General features: G+C 32.0%; 2 protein-coding genes across 2 annotated transcripts in view; one reads left to right on the top strand and one right to left on the bottom strand.

The window, feature by feature from the left end:
* The window catches only part of LOC132738332 (tectonin beta-propeller repeat-containing protein 2-like), a 30,702-nt gene extending 18,841 nt beyond the window's left edge, over positions 1-11,861 (bottom strand). Inside the window, exons 1-3 of the mRNA XM_060725818.1 lie at positions 11,724-11,861; positions 2,336-2,504; positions 1,725-1,871 (exon numbers count right to left, since the gene is read on the bottom strand). Of these exons, the coding sequence (XP_060581801.1) occupies positions 1,725-1,871; positions 2,336-2,476 (288 nt within the window). The 5' untranslated portion in view covers positions 2,477-2,504; positions 11,724-11,861. The remainder of the gene's footprint in view (positions 1-1,724; positions 1,872-2,335; positions 2,505-11,723) is intronic.
* Positions 11,855-20,494, top strand: LOC132738326 (lactoylglutathione lyase-like). Its single transcript, XM_060725808.1, has 6 exons — positions 11,855-12,005; positions 14,252-14,334; positions 14,963-15,103; positions 17,029-17,096; positions 17,628-17,717; positions 19,854-20,494. Exons 1-6 carry the CDS (start codon positions 11,946-11,948, stop codon positions 19,946-19,948), a joined length of 537 nt encoding a protein of 178 aa, XP_060581791.1. The 5' UTR covers positions 11,855-11,945; the 3' UTR covers positions 19,949-20,494.
* Positions 20,495-20,523: the final 29 nt, after the last annotated feature.

Here is a 20,523-nt window from a genome sequence, read left to right on the forward strand (position 1 = left end):
TTTGAAATTTTCTAAAATTTTGATGGTTTAAACAGACAAAAGAACAAGAAATGTCAAAAGATATATATGCCCCCCTTTCTAGTCTTTGACTCACATTATTGGTTATTTTGTTATAGAAACTTGCCATAAATGGGTACATGGAAGTGTTCAGTTATGGAAAAAAGAAAAATAATGAAGACTTTGTGATAAATAGTTTTCAAGAGAATGAGCTAAAACCATGTGGTCTACCGACGGACATACCGACAGACAGACAGATGGACCAACATTAAGCAAAACAATATACCCCCTCTTCTTCAAAGGGGGGCATAAAAAATCTTATCTAACATAAACATATCAATAATGTAAGAAAATAGTAAGTATAAGCTCAGCCAGCTCATCTGAATATTGTGTTTTCATTTTTTATTTTGTAGAATAAAAATTATAAATTTGTAGAGTTCATACATGCTTAATTGAACAAGTACATCTTTTAAAAAAAAAAAAATCAGTACATATTTTTAGGAGCTTAGTTAAATGAATATTTGTTTTCTGTAGGTGTAATTACATTAACATGTATGTATAAACACACACACAAGTGTCATAACAATTTATCATATTAACCTTTTAATTAGAATGACTAAGAAGTTAACATCTTTATTTCTGTCAATCTCTCTACGATTGTAAATCTTTTTCCAGTCAAATAACTTCCCTCCTTGGTATGAATATGCATGTAGTTTTTTTCCTGCTTTATTCTATTTCACGTTCTGTGTTGAAATGTGAACTACATGCTTTAACAGTTCTGAGAAAATTAAGCCATGAACATTTTATATCCTTGTGTTTATGCATGGTTATTTGTTTACAGTATTAATGTAATAAGGCAATTTAATACAAATAAATGTTATTTTACAAGATTAAGACAAGAAACAGAATATTGAATATATTTCCTCAATGAACTATTGTTAAGTTTCAAGAATTTGCCTGGTATAAACTACAGACTATAGTTATGTTACATCTTTATGAAACATTATAACAATTAAACACGAAACAGTAGACAGTTTCACTCTCATATTGTGAATCAACCACTGCCTTGTATTTAGATCTTAATTACAATTTTACATGCTACACAATGTCATGTAACTTGCAATTGTAGATGAACTATCTCTTCATGAAAATTATAACCATGATACTGTATAACCATCTCCTAAACATGGAATACATCTATTTAAATTGTTCTGTTTATGACACAGACATTGTATGATTCTAGGAAATTGCCCCCACCTCTCCTCCCCCCACCGACAAATCTAAAACAGATGAAGAGACAGACGTCAAGGAGTGGGGGTAATGGGAAGAAATTTTAGTGGGGGGACATGTGGGGCGGACAAATGCCTGTGCTCCACATTGCATAGATTTTTATGTACTCCTTAAATAATTCATTTTATCAAGCATATTTAGCCAGCATGTTAGAAGAACCATCAACTGTTTAGCTTTGTATAATAATATAATAAATTTCACCTATAGAGACATAAACATTATCAAATGTACATGTAAAACATGTAACAGATACATAATTATAACAGATCTCATTAATAATGACAGTCCATTTAAGACATGGCATTAAGAACTATTTTCATATACAAAATAACATATATATTATAAGACAATCATCATGGCCATTTAACTTAGCAAGACAATCATCAACAGATACTCTCTCTATAGCTTAAAGACTAAAATACAAATTAATAGAATACCTCTGATCGTAGCCTTTCAATTTTGTGTTTTGCTCTATCATACAAGAATACAGTGCCAATGTTAGATCCTAAAGCAATAAAATACTGATTGGCATCAAGAGCTGTCAGCTCTAATATCTCATACTGCATCTTCATACCCCTCTGTACCTGAATAAAATATAAACAAGATCATTTGTCTGTACAACACATATACATTTATGTGCATTCAAAAACCGATTACAATTACAAAAAAAAATATTTTTTTTAAAGAGATGTCGGTAGGACAGCATGCAGCTTGATAGTAAAACAAGAGCTGGAAAATGAAGAATTTTCAAAAGTTCAAAGTTTAAAGATGGCTGTAATTCTGTCAAAATGCATGTTAGAGTTATGGACCTTGGTCAGTGACCTCCTATTATGCTTTCAAATAAGTGTGTGAAATTTGAACTGGCATTTCCTTCAGTAACTTAAGAGATACCAACTTGCTCATAAAAACTTAACCAAAGTCTAAAGCCAACACCTGGGTGAGCGCAATAACTCTCCCTGTTCTTTCAATAGTTGAGGAAAAATTTAATCTAGTGAGAATATTTGAATTTTCTGTTTTAAAACAGGATATTGTGTGGTAATTTAATTACCTTATGAGGGATCAATGACAAGATATCTGTCAGGGGTTCATGTTCTCGTAAACATTGTTGCTGTGGAGACTGTGACCTGGCAGGCTGTTCACCTCTGCTAGTCTCGTTATCTCTTACCACGTTATCAGCTGACATCTCCATCAAGTCAAGTCATAAAAAGACATTCAACCTGTAAATACATGTACCTGTAAATACATGTATTGAAATGTAAACAAAGTTGTGTTCAGAAATAAAAATGAATTTTGATAAAACAAGATACATGTAATTGATATTTTTAAATTTTGTAATTACATGCTGATATAAAATCAGTAAAACATAGAAATGTTAATTTTTTAAAGCAGATAAATAAAGTACAACAGAAGCGGAGCTATGACATTTTTCCTAAGAAAAAACACAATAAGTATTGTTTTGATTTAATATGTAACAAAAAACATCCAATTGATAACAAAGTTATGGCTAATTACATGAAAATTCAACCTGTCAGTTTTGTCCTCCAATTTTGAATCAAATTCATAAATATATGACAAAAGTTAATTCAATTTTAGCAAAATTTCATCATTTCACTTTTTGATCAAGGTTATTTTAAGGACAAGGTCATATGTAAATTATTCAACATGTTGGTTTTGTTGTAAAGTTGTTCAGTCCAACCACAGAAATAATACTGCTTTGACAATTCAAGCAAAATTCAATAATTTGACCTTGAAAGTGCAGGTCATTTAAATATAATAATTCAACATGTACAATGTACATGTTGTCATAAGTGACCAATTTTTAGCAAAATTCAATATATTTTCACTTTAAAAGTCAACAATGTGTGTGAGTCAAAGTGAAAATCAGTTTGATCTTTCTAAAGTACACACTCCCTCAGCAGCTAATGAATACACTACCATTACTTCAAACTTCTGTAAGAAAGTGAACGACAGTGAAAACATGTGACCACTACGCAGGAGGTCAACTAAAGGTCCAGCCCCATGAACTGTTCAGCATAAGTATAGGGACAACCAATTCATTAATTACAAAGTTATAACCATTTAAGCACAAATCAAGCAAAATTCATTTACTTGACCTTCAAGGTCAAGTTCATTTATCAGTCAAAGTCCAATTTTATTTACATTTCATAGAAAATCAGTCTTAAAGGAACTCCACTCAGGTCCAAAGGCCTAAAACATAAGATCTGAATTTCTTACAAAGACTAGCTGGGGCACTTAAAACAGAAAGACATGCAAAATATACTCAGAAATAATTTGAAAATCATATTTTTGTGTTGTTGTGTAGTGAAAGGCATTGCAACACTTTTCAATTTTTGATCTTTTTTACAATTAGAATAATTATTCTAGAAAAACAGAGTGAGCGGAAGATGTGAAATTTTGCACACACATAATTGGTCTACACCTACATCAAATTGAACATTAATCTCAACTAAAAAAATCCAGTCCCGTCCGACATGTCCAAAAACTGCAGTGGATTCCTTTTAAATAAACAATTTTGCATTTCAAACAAGATGTCCTAGTAAAGGACTCCTATGTTATGACTCCTTCAATTTCTCAATAGCATTACAAATAAACATATTGCTGGTGTTAAGAGTGAGTAATTGTATTTCTTAACTTTTTTCACAAGAAAAAATCTAATGACATTTTTGACTTAAATAACAATGTTTATTTAAACAGTCTTGAGTGACTTCTTAAATAAGTATTGTGTTCTAGGACTTAGGAAACTCGTAGGATTCTATGAGACACAGTCTTACATGTATTTTTTCATTCAAATATACTGTTCAAACTTGAAAGTTTGAATACATATATATTTTAGCAAAACAGCACTTTTAAAGATATCATATGATAGAAGATGTTCACTTTTTCAACCAGTTGACTCAACCAAGTATTGTCATAATTTCATACACTATATTCATATATACTGGAGAAATATGATAATTTTAGAGGTAAAAAGTCTTTAAAAAGTTGTGATGATTTTCAACAAATATTTCATAAGCATTCAATCACAGTTTATCAATATATTTTACATAAAACATTTCACAGTGTCACACCATGGACATGCTCACTGACTTCAGCATTTACACTTGTCAATGGACCTTTCCGATTTTTCGTAGCGAAACATTTAGCCACACCTTTTCCATTCATAACTAGGTCAACTGCTCACAAACAGTATCACAAACATAAGCACGTGCTCTTTTGTGAAAACCAGGTCAACCAGTGACTATGTATTATCTCAGTGTAGCGATTGGATAACAAGTTAGCCAATTTACATAAAACTGTAAACACCGTAAAGGTCCATTGGTCTACTATATATTAACTAAAGATCTCTCTGGGGAGCTATTCACTTCCCTTATGGCAGTCTATGTTAACACCACAAATCAATCTCAGGTACCCACTTAACTTAACCCATATTTTTTTTATTGGGATTTACGTCACACCAACTCAGTATAGGTAATATGGCAATGTTCCAGCTTTACTGGTGGAGGAAGACCTCACATGAAATAATCCAAAGTCCCTGTCAGGATTCGAACCCATAGCAGTAATAGGCAAGTGGTTTGAAGTCAACAACCTTAATCACTCGGCCATGGACACCCCACTTGTAAACCATAAATGAAATAAACAACGTATATGATGTTTATCTATTAAAATTTGTTTTAAAGTGTCCATCTCTTAACCTAGTGATCTGGGTTCGAGCCCTAATGAGGTCATAACATTTAGTTAGTTCCAGGAAATGGATACAAAATTGACCCAAATAAGCTTCAAGTTTTTATCAATCACAAATTCACCCTAAATATCTTCATTTGACCACCTTGCAATCTGAACAAAACCGTTGATCATTTTAAAGTAAAATCTTAAATATATACTGACTAAATAGCATACAGAGCAGACCTGACATTAACATAAAGTCAGATGGCACAGATGGGTATGCACTTATGGCATTAATATAATCACCTGCTACCAGCAGTCTACCAGTTACAATAAAAAACATATCAAAAGTTATCAAAATCTAAGTTCATTTAAAATTCAAATAAATTCTATTATGTAATTTCACATATATTGTGTACATGTAACCTAAGCATACACCTTAAATATCTTTTTACACTTATCTAAATCAATATCTGTTTTGCTTTTGGATTATAAGTGTTGCCGCGTGAGTCTAATCATTATTTACAATGTACATATAAATATAAACATTTTAAAGTTCTGATAACATTCAAGCAGGTTTTCCCATTTTTTAAATCAAGGCAATGCTTATTGACTATAAAACAAGAGCCCGGTTCGAGCCGGGTGATGCTCCACGAATAGGTTTTGGACACAGGAAAGTACACCTCTTGTAGTTTCAGAGTTATGTCCCTGGAAAAAGTTCAAAGTGCAATAATTCCAAAATAAGGCAAGGCAGAGTTACCGTTCTTTACACTGCACTTCTAATCAATGTGATCTATCAATCTACAAAGTTTCTTGTTGATATCTCTTATTGTTTCCGAGTTATGTCCCGGACAACTTCAAAAAGTAAAAATAAACAAAGGGCAATAACTCAAGAATTAGGCATGGCAGAGTTATGATTCTTGTGCACTGCACATCTACCCATTGATATCTATCTACCTACAAAGTTTCATGTTGATATCTCTTATAGTTTTACAGCTATGTACTGGCAGTGTTATTTTTCACTTTTGGGGGAAGGGGGTCGGTGCCGTTTGGAGGGGAAAAAATGCAATAGGAGGGGGATTTTTATACAGATCTAAAATATTGATGTGTCACATGATAAACTTGCTGGGACACCAGGAGTAGCTCCCCTTACTTATATGAGAACGATTTGTAAACAACCTTGCTTAACAGTAAGTCTTACAGACATAAAATAAAGCATTTTTCGGCAGTTAGTTGCAAAAAAATTAATATTCATAGCTGGCAAATTTGGGCTCCCATATTATAAGTGGAAATTTCAGCTTTGAGGGGGGTAAAACATACCATTTTGAGGGGGGAATGGGGCCGAATTTCGCCGAATATTTTGGTGAAAAAAAACTGACTGGACAAGATTTTTCTAAAAGGGGAGATAATTCAAAAATGAGGCTTAACAGAGTTATGGTTCTTTTGCACTGCACTTCTACTCAATGAGATCTATCTACCTACAATGTTTCATCTTGATATCTCTTATAGTTTTAGAGTTATGTTCCGGACAAAGTTCAAAGTGTTAAAATTAACAAAGGGCAATAACTCCAAAATTAGGACAAAAAGAGTTATTGTTCTTATGCACTGCACATCTACCCATTGAGATCTATTCACCTACAAAGTTTCATGTTGATATCTCTTATACTTTTAGAGTTATGTCCCGGACAAGATTTTTCTATAAGGGGAAATAATTCAAAAACAGGGCAAAATAGAGTTATGGTTCTTTAACACTGCACTCCCCCTCAATGCCCTCTACCACTGTATGAAGTTTAAACAAATGATCTCCAAGGGTTTTCAAGTTATGCTTTGGACAAGACAACGGACGGACAGACGGACGGACAGACGGACAAGGCGCCGACTATATGCTCCCCTGAAATTTTTCGGGGAGCATAAAAAATCATATACCATGTAACAGACATTTCAAATTTCCCTTATCTTGAGTCTGGAAAATATTAATTGTTTAGATGCTGTTATATCTAATGAGTAAAACTTATGCATGTTTCTTTTAATGAATAAGCACAGCATTTAAAGTAGTTATATATTATGTATCTATTTTAATTATACTTTAAGAAGATTTCCAACTTACCCTTTAATATTTAAACGTTACTCAATAACACTTTAACATAAACATTTTCCACTTTGGAAAGAAAAGAAAAAATCATTATTGAAGATTTATAAAGAAAATAAATTAAGTTAAAAATTAACATGCCTCCACTGAATATTCCTCAGATTTGTATTGTTAACTTTAAATAGAAAAATATGAAGATGACTTAAAGTTTTTAACAAAATGCACAACTTTTGACAAGGAAGGAAAAAATGAAACATAATTGGTATCTAAAACAAAACTTGAAAAACAAGAGCTGTCCAAGGAGCAGCTAGCTCAACTTTTCTTAGTGCAGGATAGTAAACTGCACATTTTAATGAAGAGATAATTTGATGTAAATTTAACATATACCTTGACCTTTGATCCCAAATTTTGTGTGGCAGGCATAACTCATTAAGATGCTTCAACATATCAAATTTCAAAGTCTTAATTTATTGACCATAAACAGAAACTTAATTCAAAATGTTAACAATCACAGTCTTACATTCAAATATACTGTTCAAACTTTCAATTTTGAAAACATACATATTTTAGCAAAATAGCACTTATAAAGATATCATATGATAGAAGATGTTCACGTTTTCAACTAGTTGACTCAACCAAGTATTGTCATAATTCTATATACTTATATTTATGTATGGTGGAGAAATATGACATAGAGGCAAACAGTTTTTTAAAAAGTGTGTTGCTTTTTAACAAATATACCATGTAACAGACATAAATTTCCCTTATCTTGATTCTGGAAATTAATAATTGTTTAGATGCTGTTATATTTAATGAGTAAACTTATGCATGTTTCTTTTAATGATTAAGCACAGTATTCAAAGTAAAGTAGTTTTCATGCTATAAATGTATCTTATTTAAGTTATACTTTAAGAAGATTTACTACTTACCCTTTAATATTTAAACGTTACTCAATAACATTTAATATAAACATTTTCCACTTTGGAAAGAAAAAAATAATATTAAAGATTTATAAAGAAAATACAATAGAACAAGTAGTCAACTCCACTGAAAATTCCTCAAATGTGTATTGTAATCAGTATCTATAAAGATGAATTAAAGTTTGTAACCAAATGCAGAAGGAAGACAAAATGAAATATATGGTATTAAAAACAAAGACTTTTTAAAAAAACAAGAGCTTTCCAAGAAGCAGCTTGCCCAAATTTTCTAAATGCAGGATAGCAAGTAAACTGCACATTTTAAAAATGAAGAGATAATTTGATGTAAATCTAACATATACCTTGACAGTGATTTTTCTTCTTATACAGACTCCAAAAAAAGGCCTCTTCCCAATTGAAATTTTCTTTATCCCAAAAATCTGAACTTAAACCAGCTTTTTTACATTCCAAATCAGCAAATTAGCGATAATTTTTCCCAAAATCAAGAGGCTTAGGCCTCTCCCCAATTAAGAGAGAAAAAATCACTGCTTGACCTTTTGATCCCAAATGGGTGTGGCAGGCATAACTCATTAAGCTGCTTCTACAAATCAAATTTCAAAGTCTTAATTTATTGACCATAAACAGAAACTTAATTCAAAAAGTTAACAAAGGTCATTTGACCTTGACCTTTGAGTTTAGACTTAAAAGGGAATAGTAGGTACAACGGAACAAAGTGCATCTCCAAACATTAACGTTTCCCAATCATTTCTCTTTTATTAAATAGGCAGTTTAATGTTTTTTATTATAGTTGCCAGTGACCTTAACCTTTATCCTTTTGACTTGAAAATGATTGTTGCAGGTAGAGCACATAAAAGGTACATCTAGAAAAAAAGTTTCATGCTTCCTAGGTCAATGCACTTTAATTTAATGGCCAGTGTTGTTTTTTTTTATTATTATTATATCAGTTCCCTTTGACATTGACCATCTCATTTTTGAATTGTAAATGAGTGTGACTGGTAACATATAAATGCAAAGTTTGAAGTTCCTAGGTCAATGCACATTTAATGGCCAGTTTTTGTTTGTTTTGTTTTGTTATTACATGTCCAAGTGACCTTGACCTTTTAACCTGAAAATGTGTGTGATAAAGGTGCATCTACATACTCCCACTAGTTTCCATATCAAGCTTATTTGGTATTTTAACAAAACCCACTACAGTCATTTCTCAAAGAACTTAATATTTGGAGCCTTTATGTTACAATTATCTTGACCTTAATGGATTAGATAATTTTAATTTAATTTATTTTCAAACAATTTTATTCTCATCCTGTTATTACATTGAAAACTGTGTAAGTCTCTTAGAAAATTTGATGTTTGATCCTTCAAATCTTGAAAGAAAATATTAAAAACTTAATATGTGTTTTGTATCCACAGCAGTGTTCTAGAATCTACTGAGTAACCCATCTACATATACTTTGATTTTTAAACTGATCACCTGGGGCAAAACAATAAATCCAATTTCATACAGCCTATAAGTCTATAGTTTGTTTGTTTGTTTGTTTGGATTTTTACGGCACTTCAACACATCACTGGCCATATCGTGCCGAATGCTATTAAAGGCTTAAAATGTTATGTAAAACTTTGTTAATGACAATAGAAATGAACCAATTAGATCCTAGAATACAAGTTTATCTTTTTCAAATAATCAATTATGTTTTTTGATGGAATTGTATTAAAAAGTTCTTTGAGTGAATTTACAGAATAAAATCTATTACGGGCCTGTGAAAAATCATGACATTCAAGAAGAAAATGCTTGACAGTAAAATTTACAACCTACACAGAAAGGGGCATTGTCATTTGTAAGGAGATAAGAGTGGGTAATTTTAGTGTGTCCAATTCGGCATCGAAGAAGAACTGTTTGATCACGGCGGTTCGACAGAGATAGAGATGGTGACACATCAAGAGATGGGTTTATATCGTGAAGTTTATTAAAAACGGCATTGTCCCAGTTTGCTTTCCATTCAGATGATACGAGTTTATTTATAGCCGATCTAAAATCACAAGCAGGTAACAATAAGTCAGTTTTTTGAAAATTTAATGATTGTTTAGCTAAAGCATCTACTTTTTCATTTCCTCGTATTCCTACATGACTTGGAATCCAATATAATTTAACATAGTTTGTTTTTAGTATAACATGAAATCGTAAAAGAAGTTTCTTTACCATGATATTGTCAGATTTTTTATTTTTAATGGATATTAAAACAGAAAGCGAGTCAGAAAATATCACAAATTTATAGTGGGTATGCTGTGCTATGTATGATAATGCTAAATCGATAGCTTTTGCTTCAGCAGTAAAAATTGATGCATTATCTGGTAACCTCATACTAGATGTAAAATTATTTTCAAACACAGCCGCACCTACTTTTTCTATAAGTCTATAGAAATCAAGTTATAAAATTATGATATAATAATGAAAATCCTAGGAATGTGTCTGGTAAAAATTAATGACATATGTATTTGTCTCTGACACTCATATCTGAATTGTCTGTGAATGTTTTGTTAGAATTCCTTTCATTATAATTACTTTAGTGAAGTTTTTATGCACTTATATTTTGATAAGCTCTTAAATAAATTGGCCAAAAATAAACATTTTTTTTTAAATACATTACTTAATTAGCCATATGCTATATTGCTGCAGAGAATACAAGTTTTTTTTGTCTCAAAGCAATTTATTTCTAAGACTGTATAATGAATTGTTAAGTATACAATGTAATCAAGGTTTAATAACCAAAGTTTAAAAGTTCTGCAATCTGCATGGAGTGCATGCAATGTACATTTAAAGTAGCATTAGGTAGATATGAAACAGCAAGTGAATTAATAGTTTTTATCTGCATAAATTAGTCAAATTTAGAATAGTTATATGTAGGGTAAATATATGAGTGAAGGTCAAGTTCAGCCTGGTCAACTTGTAAAATGTGACAGTAAGAAAAGTGTATGTGCTTATTTTTAGATACAAATTTCTTTACTTAAATATTTTTCAGGCTGCTCAAGAGATACAAAATGGCCCAAACTTTGACCTTAATCTAGCTAGTGACATTGACCTTATAGCGAGGCACATACATGTAAATGATGTCCTGCAAACCCTTTTAATGAAGATAAACATACAATGTACAACATAAGTATCCTTAACATCTCCATAATGATAATGGTGATGAACATAAAACATTCACACTATCAGATGGTTATATTCAAAAATAAATAAGAAAAAAGTATAACAGATATATTAGATAAAGGATAATAGAATCGTTAGCAGATTAATGGAAACAACATGTTTTGTTGGTAGGAAAACAAAAGTGAAAGTAGATAGAAGAACTTAATCAAACAAAAGTCATGTCTGTTTCAAACAATAGCTATAAATGTTTCTTTATAAAAGAGATAAATCAAATGAAATGATTTAGTTATGTAGCCAGGAAAATAATGGTAAACCATTTTAAAAGAACAGCTTTTTACTTTGGAATTATAAATAACTAGTGTGTAACTTTGAAAAAAAAACTGAAAATCTTTCCAACAAATACACTCATCAAACTGAATGTCACTCAATAAATATTATATACAATTGCTAAAATAACCAAAGTAAAATAAATTGTATTATGAAGAAACATATTTATCAAATAAAATCCTAACTTATCTGATTATCAAATTATGCCAAACGGATAAAAATATATAAAAAAAACGCGGAAACACATTACACTTAAAATTTCCTGAACAGCTTCGAATGTCTGATGGTCCTAGTCAGTAGAAATGAATGTCCCACTAAACTTTTGTCATTACACTGGCAAAACTAAAAAATTATGACGAGGAAACTTACAAAATGACTATATATAAGCGTTTGACGTTTGTTTGGTCAGCTGACAGCCGGTGATACGTAAGTAACTCTACTCGTGAAAATTGTGTTATCAGCATCTGAAAAAATGTCTTTGACCGAAGAAGAGCTTGCTAAGGCTTGTCATGAGCCAGATGACTCAACGAAGGTTAGCCAATCACTTTAAGTCTTTATGTATTTGACCTGTATTATATATTGTAACATCTAGTTGCAGAAACCCGAAAAATATTTCCTAATTGTTATTTATTTCGGATATGATTTATTCGGATATATGACATTATTATATGAATAATTATGCTACTATAAAAGGCATGGTCATAGAGTGGATTGTATCATTCATTTCTTACTATCATCAGACAATTATTTACAGAAACTACTTTGAGTGACACAATGTGACAATGATTATTTCTCTTAACTCACTGGTGGAATATTTTTGTTTATTTATTTGTTCAATGGATCAGAATTATTCTTTAGATAATTACAAAGATTTATTATTTTTATCACAGGAAATACTTTAATTTCATTTTTAAGAGAGAGCAGCCAATATTTATTTTTTTTGATACAGCTTATTTCCAAGACAGAAGATAGTTTTCTATTAAACAGTTGATCTAGTTTAAGTCCTAGATTTCGACCAGAAATATTTTACTAGGACTACATTTTGTTCAGGGTCTAATGCCTAAGTCAATTGCTAGAAATTATTATATTTTCATTTTTTCTTTTTGCTATAGAAATGTAGCCAGCTAATGGCTTCTTCCCCACTAGTCCAATATATCAGACTTTACACGCTTGTGAAAAAAATACCCCTTCGTCTGAAAAAATCACCCATTATGGCTTGTTTGCCTTTAAAAAAAAACCCTCACTAATTGCATCTGCACTCAGGACCTTTTTATATTATTTAGATACTACTGTTTATTGGAGACATTATCAATGCCAAAATGTTGAGATGCATAAAATTCACACTCATTCGCAGTAATGTTGTGGATTTTCTTTGCAAAATATTTTCATTCTAAAAGCTTCTTGAAAATAAGATATTTCTAGAAAATATTAACACAAAAAGACTGTCTTTTGGTCATTATGTCTTAACCCCTCGTACAAATCAGATTGCCAAGTGTTTTAATGTTCTTTCTCTTTTATATCATAGGCAAAAATAAAAACACGTTCTCTGTCGTCACAATATTAAACCCCAGAAAAAAAGTAACCAATTGCACCAGCATCTGAATATGACTTTTCTATCTTTATCTCTTTCCCTGTCACCGCAATAAATAAGCCATAGAAAAAATGGGCCAATCAACGATCATGCTCCAGACAGACAGTGAGTGCAGGTAACTAATACCTGCACTCCAGTTAACGCACTGTGCATGTATTGATACACGATTTAACTCTGACACGTTTTCAACAGTAAAGTCACCAAACTATGATGCAAGTTATTTTATTCAGCTTATACGGTAGTTGTATATTAGTTTTTTGCTCGCCTATTCGCAGAATAATCAAGCGAAAGCAGTCACCCATTTGTCGGCGTCAGCATCCCTGTGGTAAAGTTTTTGCGTGTAAGAAAGTATCTCCATAACTACTGAAGGGAATGGATTGAAACTTTACACACTTGTTCTCTGTGATTATCTAACATGATTGACACAAGTCACATAACTCTGATTTGCTTTTTTGCATAATTATGCCCCTTTTTTGACTTAGAAAGTTTTTGCTTGTAAGCTGATATCTCCATAACTACTGAAGGGTTAATGCCTTTTTTGGGACAATTTTATGCATTTATAATAATAACAAGCCTTTGTGCCTTTTCGGACAATTTTATGCATTCATATAGGTAAACATTATTATACTCAAAACACCCTTGTGACAACTTTTTCGAATAATAAGTCAAGCGCTACTGTCCTCTGACAGTTCTTGATAATTAATATTCTTTCTCAAAGTTTTCACTATGTATAATTATTCTGTTTGGCTGATACTACAGTAAGTAAGTAAGTAAGTAACAACTTTATTTAACGAGGCTTACACATTCGATTTCCCGATCTTCCATGTGGGCCTCAGCATTTTCATCTTTTAGTTCTTTTCGTAGAGTTTTCATTTCATTTTGTGTCAGCATTTGAGATATTGTTTATGCCTGCCTGTATTATGATGATATCTGCTTCTTTAGCAAGGTTTGTTTTCGTTTGAAGGATATTTCTTCTAGACAACACGTCTCTCTTTTTTGGCAGGATAGAAGATGCAGCATTGGGAATTTTCCATGTTCTATACATAGATTTATTACAGTACAGAGAGGTTTACAAATGATGTCTACAAACAAATAAAAACGGCATTTGAATAGTATTTTAAAAGAATCATGTTGCTTCATAAAATAAATGTCTTAAGACTTAATCAGTTATATTAATATACTTGCAGGAATTCATTATGCAACAGACAATGTACAGAATTAAAGACCCTAAAAGATCTTTGGAGTTCTACACAAATGTTCTGGGCATGAGGTATGAATCATTCATGTTAATTCAGCTTTTAGCAAGCCAGCTGTATGGGGGGAATGGTGCATTGTGTGTAGGGTAGAGTATATACATGTTGTAACTTAAAATAAGGCAATATAACATGGTTGTGCAAATGAAAAAAATGTTGATGACTGAATGATTTTAAATGATACCATGTTGATGATGATATTCAAGTTGATAGAGAGAACTAGCAAGGAAAACACGTTAACAATATATCAACTGAGGTTTGGTCAAGCCACTATTAAAGTAGATATTATATAGTGTCAGTGTAAAGGACAAAATTTTCCAAAGAAAGATTTCTGTGTTAGTAGAGGCGGGATTTAGAGTGGGAAAATACAAAAATATTTTTATAAACCAATAAAAGTACAATAATTAAAACCACATGGAAACTTTGTTTTCAAACCCTGTTTAAATATTCAGTCAAGGAATGCTTGAAGTTTTTGGTAGAGACTAAATGCTTCAAAAATAATGGACATCATTATTCATATAACTTAATGTGTTCTTTTGTCAATTTTTCTCTTCAGATATAACCTTTTTTAAACAAATATTTGAGCGTTAATTTCTTGCCATATACAAATATTCAAAGACTACTTTTTGCCTATATCCCAATTAGGTTGCTCCAGCGTTTTGACTTCCCTGCAATGAAATTCTCACTGTATTTCATGGGTTATGAAAAGGCAGAGGATATCCCATCTGATGGCCAGGAAAGAGTGAAGTGGACATTTACCAGACCTGCTACGATTGAACTTACCCAGTATGTACTTTGTTTTTTAAATGTATTTAGTGCTCTTCACTTTTGCATTTTAGAGCATGAAACAAATTTTGTTGATAAATAAAATCTAACAAAAAAGAATTTAAGGTTGTTTATTGATAGAAATTATTTTTTGTCCAATAGGATTGCAGTATTTCAAATAAATCGTAACACAATTACTTTGGTAAATTAGCCAACTGTTAATCAGTCTGGTAAATCGACTGTTTATAAAAATAATTTAGAACACTAAGTTGGTTAAAATTTATTAGTACATATTTACAAAATTAAATAAGTTGCGCGGCTGTGTTGCGCCTGACCAATTTAATTTTGTAAATACATACTAATAAACCTATACATAAAAGCAAAATAAAGAAATCTTCACTTAAGTATGTTATATTTCTGAGGCATAGTGTGCCCATAAGCTTTTTTATATTGATAAAAAACTGTACATGTGTTGTAAGTTTGTTGCTACAGTCATGTTCAGTGTGTTTAAGTGACATAATGCTAAAAAAAAATTGTTGTCAAGTTGAATTGAATTAGTAATATATTTCAAGAAATTCATTATTACTGAAAATTATAATACTAATAATTTATACTGAAAACAAGAGCTGTCGGTAGGACAGCAACGCTCTACTATTCTTATTGCTTGATAGTAAAAAAAATGCTTGATACAGTTACCTCCTCCTGTTTACAGGTTTGGGTCATGATGGTGAACAAGTGTGCAAAGTTTCAAAGCCATATGTCAATGGACTTTGAAAATATTTGAACTATTACAAAAACTTTAACGTAAATTCTAAGTCGAAAAAGGGGCATAATTCTGTCAAAATGCTTGATAGAGTTACCTTCTCCTGTTGACAGGTTGGGGTCATGATGTTGAACAAGTGTGCAAAGTTTCAAAGCCATATGTCAATGGACTTTGAAAATATTTGAACTATTACAAAAACTTTAATGTAAATTCTAAGTCGAAAAAGGGGCATAATTCTGTCAAAATGCTTGATAGAGTTACCTCCTCTTGTCTACAGGTTGGGGTCATGATGGTGAACAAGTGTGCAAAGTTTCAAAGCCATATGTCAATGGACTTTGAAAATATTTGAACTATTACAAAAACTTTAACGTAAATTCTAAGTCGAAAAAGGGGCATAATTCTGTCAAAATGCTTGATAGAGTTACCTCCTCCTGTCTACAGGTTGGGGTCATGATGGTGAACTAGTGTGCAAAGTTTCAAAGCCATATAATTATGGACTTTGAAAATATTTGAACTATTACAAAAAATTTTACATAAGTGGTTACGCCGACGCGGACGCCGACGCTCGGGTGACTGCAATAGCTCTACTTATTCTAATCGAATAGTCGAGCTAAAAAGGTTAAGCATAAAATATGAAATAATGAAGCAAGTAGAACAGTCAGCCCATGATAATAGTAAGGTTTATTTTAAATTTGAACATTACTAATGCATTTGGAACAATATTGGTAGAAATGTCCTTATTAGAAAGTTCTGTGGGTCACATGTATTATTGTTTATTTTTAGTATGCTTTTCTCCACTGATCTTTGCAAATAACTTTATTCTATTTGAACTACATCTATAAAATATATCATAAATATATCTTCAAAATTAACTGAAGCCTCTTATTAGTGAGATTCATCCAAATCTGATTTTTTTTTAAATTTACTACTTGAAAAGAAATACTTCGTACTTGAAACTTGTTTCAAAATGTTGCATACAATAATTACTGAAAGGTACAGAATAACTTCACATTATTGAGGAAGACAGTGAAATATAAACCATAGGAAAGTAAATTGAACATTAGTATTCTATTGCTTATATCTACTACAAAGCAATTTTATTTGGTATTTTGAGAACATGTTTTTACAATCGAGAGCTAGACACTTTTCTTTGTTAACTAGACAGTATATTCTTGTATTTTAGTAACTGGGGAACAGAGAAAGAAGAAGGGGAGCCTTATCATAATGGCAACTCGGATCCTAGAGGATTTGGTATGATAGAAAGACATCTTAAACAGTTCAAAACATGTCAATTTTTTACACAAATAAATAAGCAAATAAAAAAGTTCCTAAATAATGGCCAGGGCTACCGTTAATGGAAGTTTGGGTGATTTTGGCTTGTGACTTTCAAAATCTAATACTTTTCCTTCTTTACCATTATAAAGTGACTTCCAATATCAGAGATTTTGCAGTCTCTGACTACCAAATTTTGGAACTTAATGGAAGCCCTGCCATTCCCCTGCTGGGACTTGTTGAAAAGTTTATGGTTAAATCTAAAGTTTTTCTAAATCTTAGTTCATAGATAAACTAACCACACTGGTTTAACATTTTTAAATTCACATTTCTTACATGTTAATATTAAGCTGATAAATTTGTCTCATTCTTGTATGAATTGTGTGCTTCTGTTTTTAAAACTGTACGTTATTAATGATATAAAATATATCATATGAAGATTTAATGTGAGTCATATAGGGTATAGTCAGATTGGTGAAGTAATGATTTTCTATCATTTCTTCTCTTCAGGCCATATTGGATTAAGTGTACCTGATGTTTACAAGGCATGCGAGAGATTTGAGAAAATGGGTGTCAAGTTTATTAAAACACCTGATGGAGGTTTGTTTTATGCTGTTGTTTTTAGCTCACCTGTCACAAAGTGACAGGGTGAGCTTTTGTGATCGCTTTTCGTCCGCCGTCCGTCGTCCGTCCGTCCTGGGTTTAAAATTGGCCCCGCCCCGGGGTCATTGATTTTCCTTATATGTGTATAGCAAAAACTTAAAATCTTCTTTGAAAAAACCCAAATAGCTAGAGTTTAGATATTAAGCATGAAACATATTCTAGTAAGTGTCTACAAAGTTTGTTCAAATAAAAACCCTGGGGTCATAACTGGCCCGGCCCCAGGGGTGTCATTGTTTTTAACTAAATGTGTATAGTAAAAACTTTAAAAAAATCTTCTTTTAAATAGCCCAATGATCTAGAGCTTAGATGTTTAGCATGAAACATCTTCTTATGGGTGTCTACCAAGTTTGTACAAATAAAAGCCCTTTGGTTAAATTGGCCCTGCAACGTTGGGGGGGGGGGTGTTGGGGGGGGCCTATATACAGGTGAGCGACCTCAGGGCCATCATGGCCCTCTTGTTTCTTTCAAAACACCCATCCCATTCAGCCAATCTACTGTGGTTTTGCATTAGATCACATATTTATTATTTCTAAATTCTAAATGGATTCTCTACACAATGTTGTTATGTCAAAAAAAATTCAGTAGAGTCCCATTACACAATTTTATGTAAAATTTGTCTTGCCAAGCACCCTTCTATTTTTATACACCCATTTGGTCGTATTATAGTCCCCTTTCCTGAGTGGGCGGGCAGTCTGGCGGCGTCTAATTTTGTTCGGAGCATATCACCTACACCCATGTAGTAATTTTAATGTAACTTCATTGAAATATTCACCACCCCAATGAGAAGCTGTGCCGCGCATAAAAACCAAGTCAAAGGTCACAGTAAGAGGTCATTGAAAAATGCTTGTCCAGAGCAAACCTTCTACATGCATAGAGGGATTTTAATATAACTTGGCACAAATGTTTACCATTGTGATGCATAGTGTTGAGTGCAAAATTTAGGTCCCTGAGGCAGTGGTCAAGGTTACACATGTATGAAAATATGTAATCGGACCATTTAGTAATCATATATTGAGGGATTGAAACACAAATGGCAATTATCACGACTACTGGTGTGAAACATGTTATCTAGTATATATAATATAATAATATATGCAAGGTCACGAAAGATGATAAAATTTTGTCTGGACCATATTCCCTACATGCAAGGTGGGATTTTAAGGAAACTAAATAGAAATATTCACAACTATGAGAAGCTTTGCCACATGCATGAACCAGTTCTCTAGGTTAAAGTCATTGAAAAATGCTGGTTTGGAGCCAAACTTCTACATTCATTGGGAGATTTTAATGTAATTTGGCACAAATGTTCACCATTGTGAGGCTTATTGCGCACATAATCCTCTTCCAAGGTCAGTTTGTGTCCAGGGACCATTTAGTCATCATTTATTGATGAACTGTAACACAAATGATATTTATCATGACTACAAGTATGACACGTTATTTAGGTTAATATTTGCAAGGTCAAGGTCACTATAGATGGTCAAATATCAAGATATTGTTCAGATATTGCCCAGAGTGTATCTCCAATATGCATATCTATAATGTCCAAATCTCTGTCAAAAGCTTTTGTGATGGGTGATTTTGCGACAATTTTGCCCTTGTTTTACAGGTACATGTAAAGATAGTTCATATTTTGGTAATGTTGAATCATGGTAGTTTATAAAAAAAAAACAGTTTTAAACAAGCTTAATATTTTTACTTGTTTTATGAAAGAATCTTTACTGGCTTAGGAAGACCTTAGGTGCCCCTCTGTGCATTATTTCAAGCTCAAGCGGGCATCTGAGTAGAACCACTTACGTTCCGTAAGCTAACTGGATAGCTTCCTCACATGAAAGAATCAAAGTCCCTGGCAGAATTCAAACCTACAGTGGTGTTGGGCAAGAATTTACTTAGATTTCTTATTTATATGAGTCAAAATCATGATTTAGGAGATGGTATCCCTGTAATTAGCTTTAAAAAATATCAATAAAGCCCAAATCAGGAACATTTTTGTTTGCAATGAGTAAAGAATGACAAGTAATAAGGAAATTATCTTTTCATTGACAAATCAAATCTTTTTCTCTTCTCTTTCAGGGAAGATGAAAGGGTTGGCATTTATTCAAGATCCTGATGGATATTGGATTGAAATTCTAAGTGCCAACAACATGTCACGTGATGTCAAAGCATAGCCAGAAATATGTGAATAAACATAACTTCGCACGGAGAACTGTTAAATTGTTTAATGTAATGCTGGACATGGTGTATGCTTAATTCCACGAGAAATGATAATTGTTCTTAGTTATTTACATGATGCTAGTCTTCATATATCCAAGAGTTGCCCACCTTTGATTTATAGTTCATATAATTCATGAGTGATTCCCCTTTGTAAAAAAAAATGTGGTAAATATACACAGCATTTGGTGTTTAAGATTCTATTGCGTTTTTGTAGTGTGAGCATCTAAAAACCTGTGAAATGACAGAAATTTATGATGGTAAGAATTAGTAATGTACCTATTAGTCTAGTAATAATCATTGGCTTGTTATAGGAATGAAGTTTGAAAATCTTAGAAACTGCACTGCTCAGATATTTGTTAAATATCATAATCTTGAGGTCCACCATGGAAGTTTTAAAACAAACCATAAGTTTTACTTGTAGACTGGTGGTTATAATTTTGCTGTACTTAAAAGGGTAGGTTGGACTTAGAAATAGTGTTTTTGGAAAAATGAGATAAAAATACAAACTTGACGTCTACATTAACAAGCA

Source organism: Ruditapes philippinarum, unplaced genomic scaffold, assembly GCF_026571515.1.
Source record: "Ruditapes philippinarum isolate M1 unplaced genomic scaffold, ASM2657151v2 ctg195_1_1_1_1, whole genome shotgun sequence".
Classification (NCBI taxonomy): domain Eukaryota; kingdom Metazoa; phylum Mollusca; class Bivalvia; order Venerida; family Veneridae; genus Ruditapes; species Ruditapes philippinarum.

Bases quoted from the DNA above. Each gene is read 5' to 3' on its own strand.
- LOC132738326 (XM_060725808.1), top strand. From the start codon at position 11,946: ATGTCTTTGACCGAAGAAGAGCTTGCTAAGGCTTGTCATGAGCCAGAT. The intron at 12,006-14,251 runs GTTAGCCAATCA...ATATACTTGCAG, and splicing joins AGCCAGATGACTCAACGAAG to GAATTCATTATGCAACAGAC. The intron at 14,335-14,962 runs GTATGAATCATT...TATCCCAATTAG, and splicing joins ACAAATGTTCTGGGCATGAG to GTTGCTCCAGCGTTTTGACT.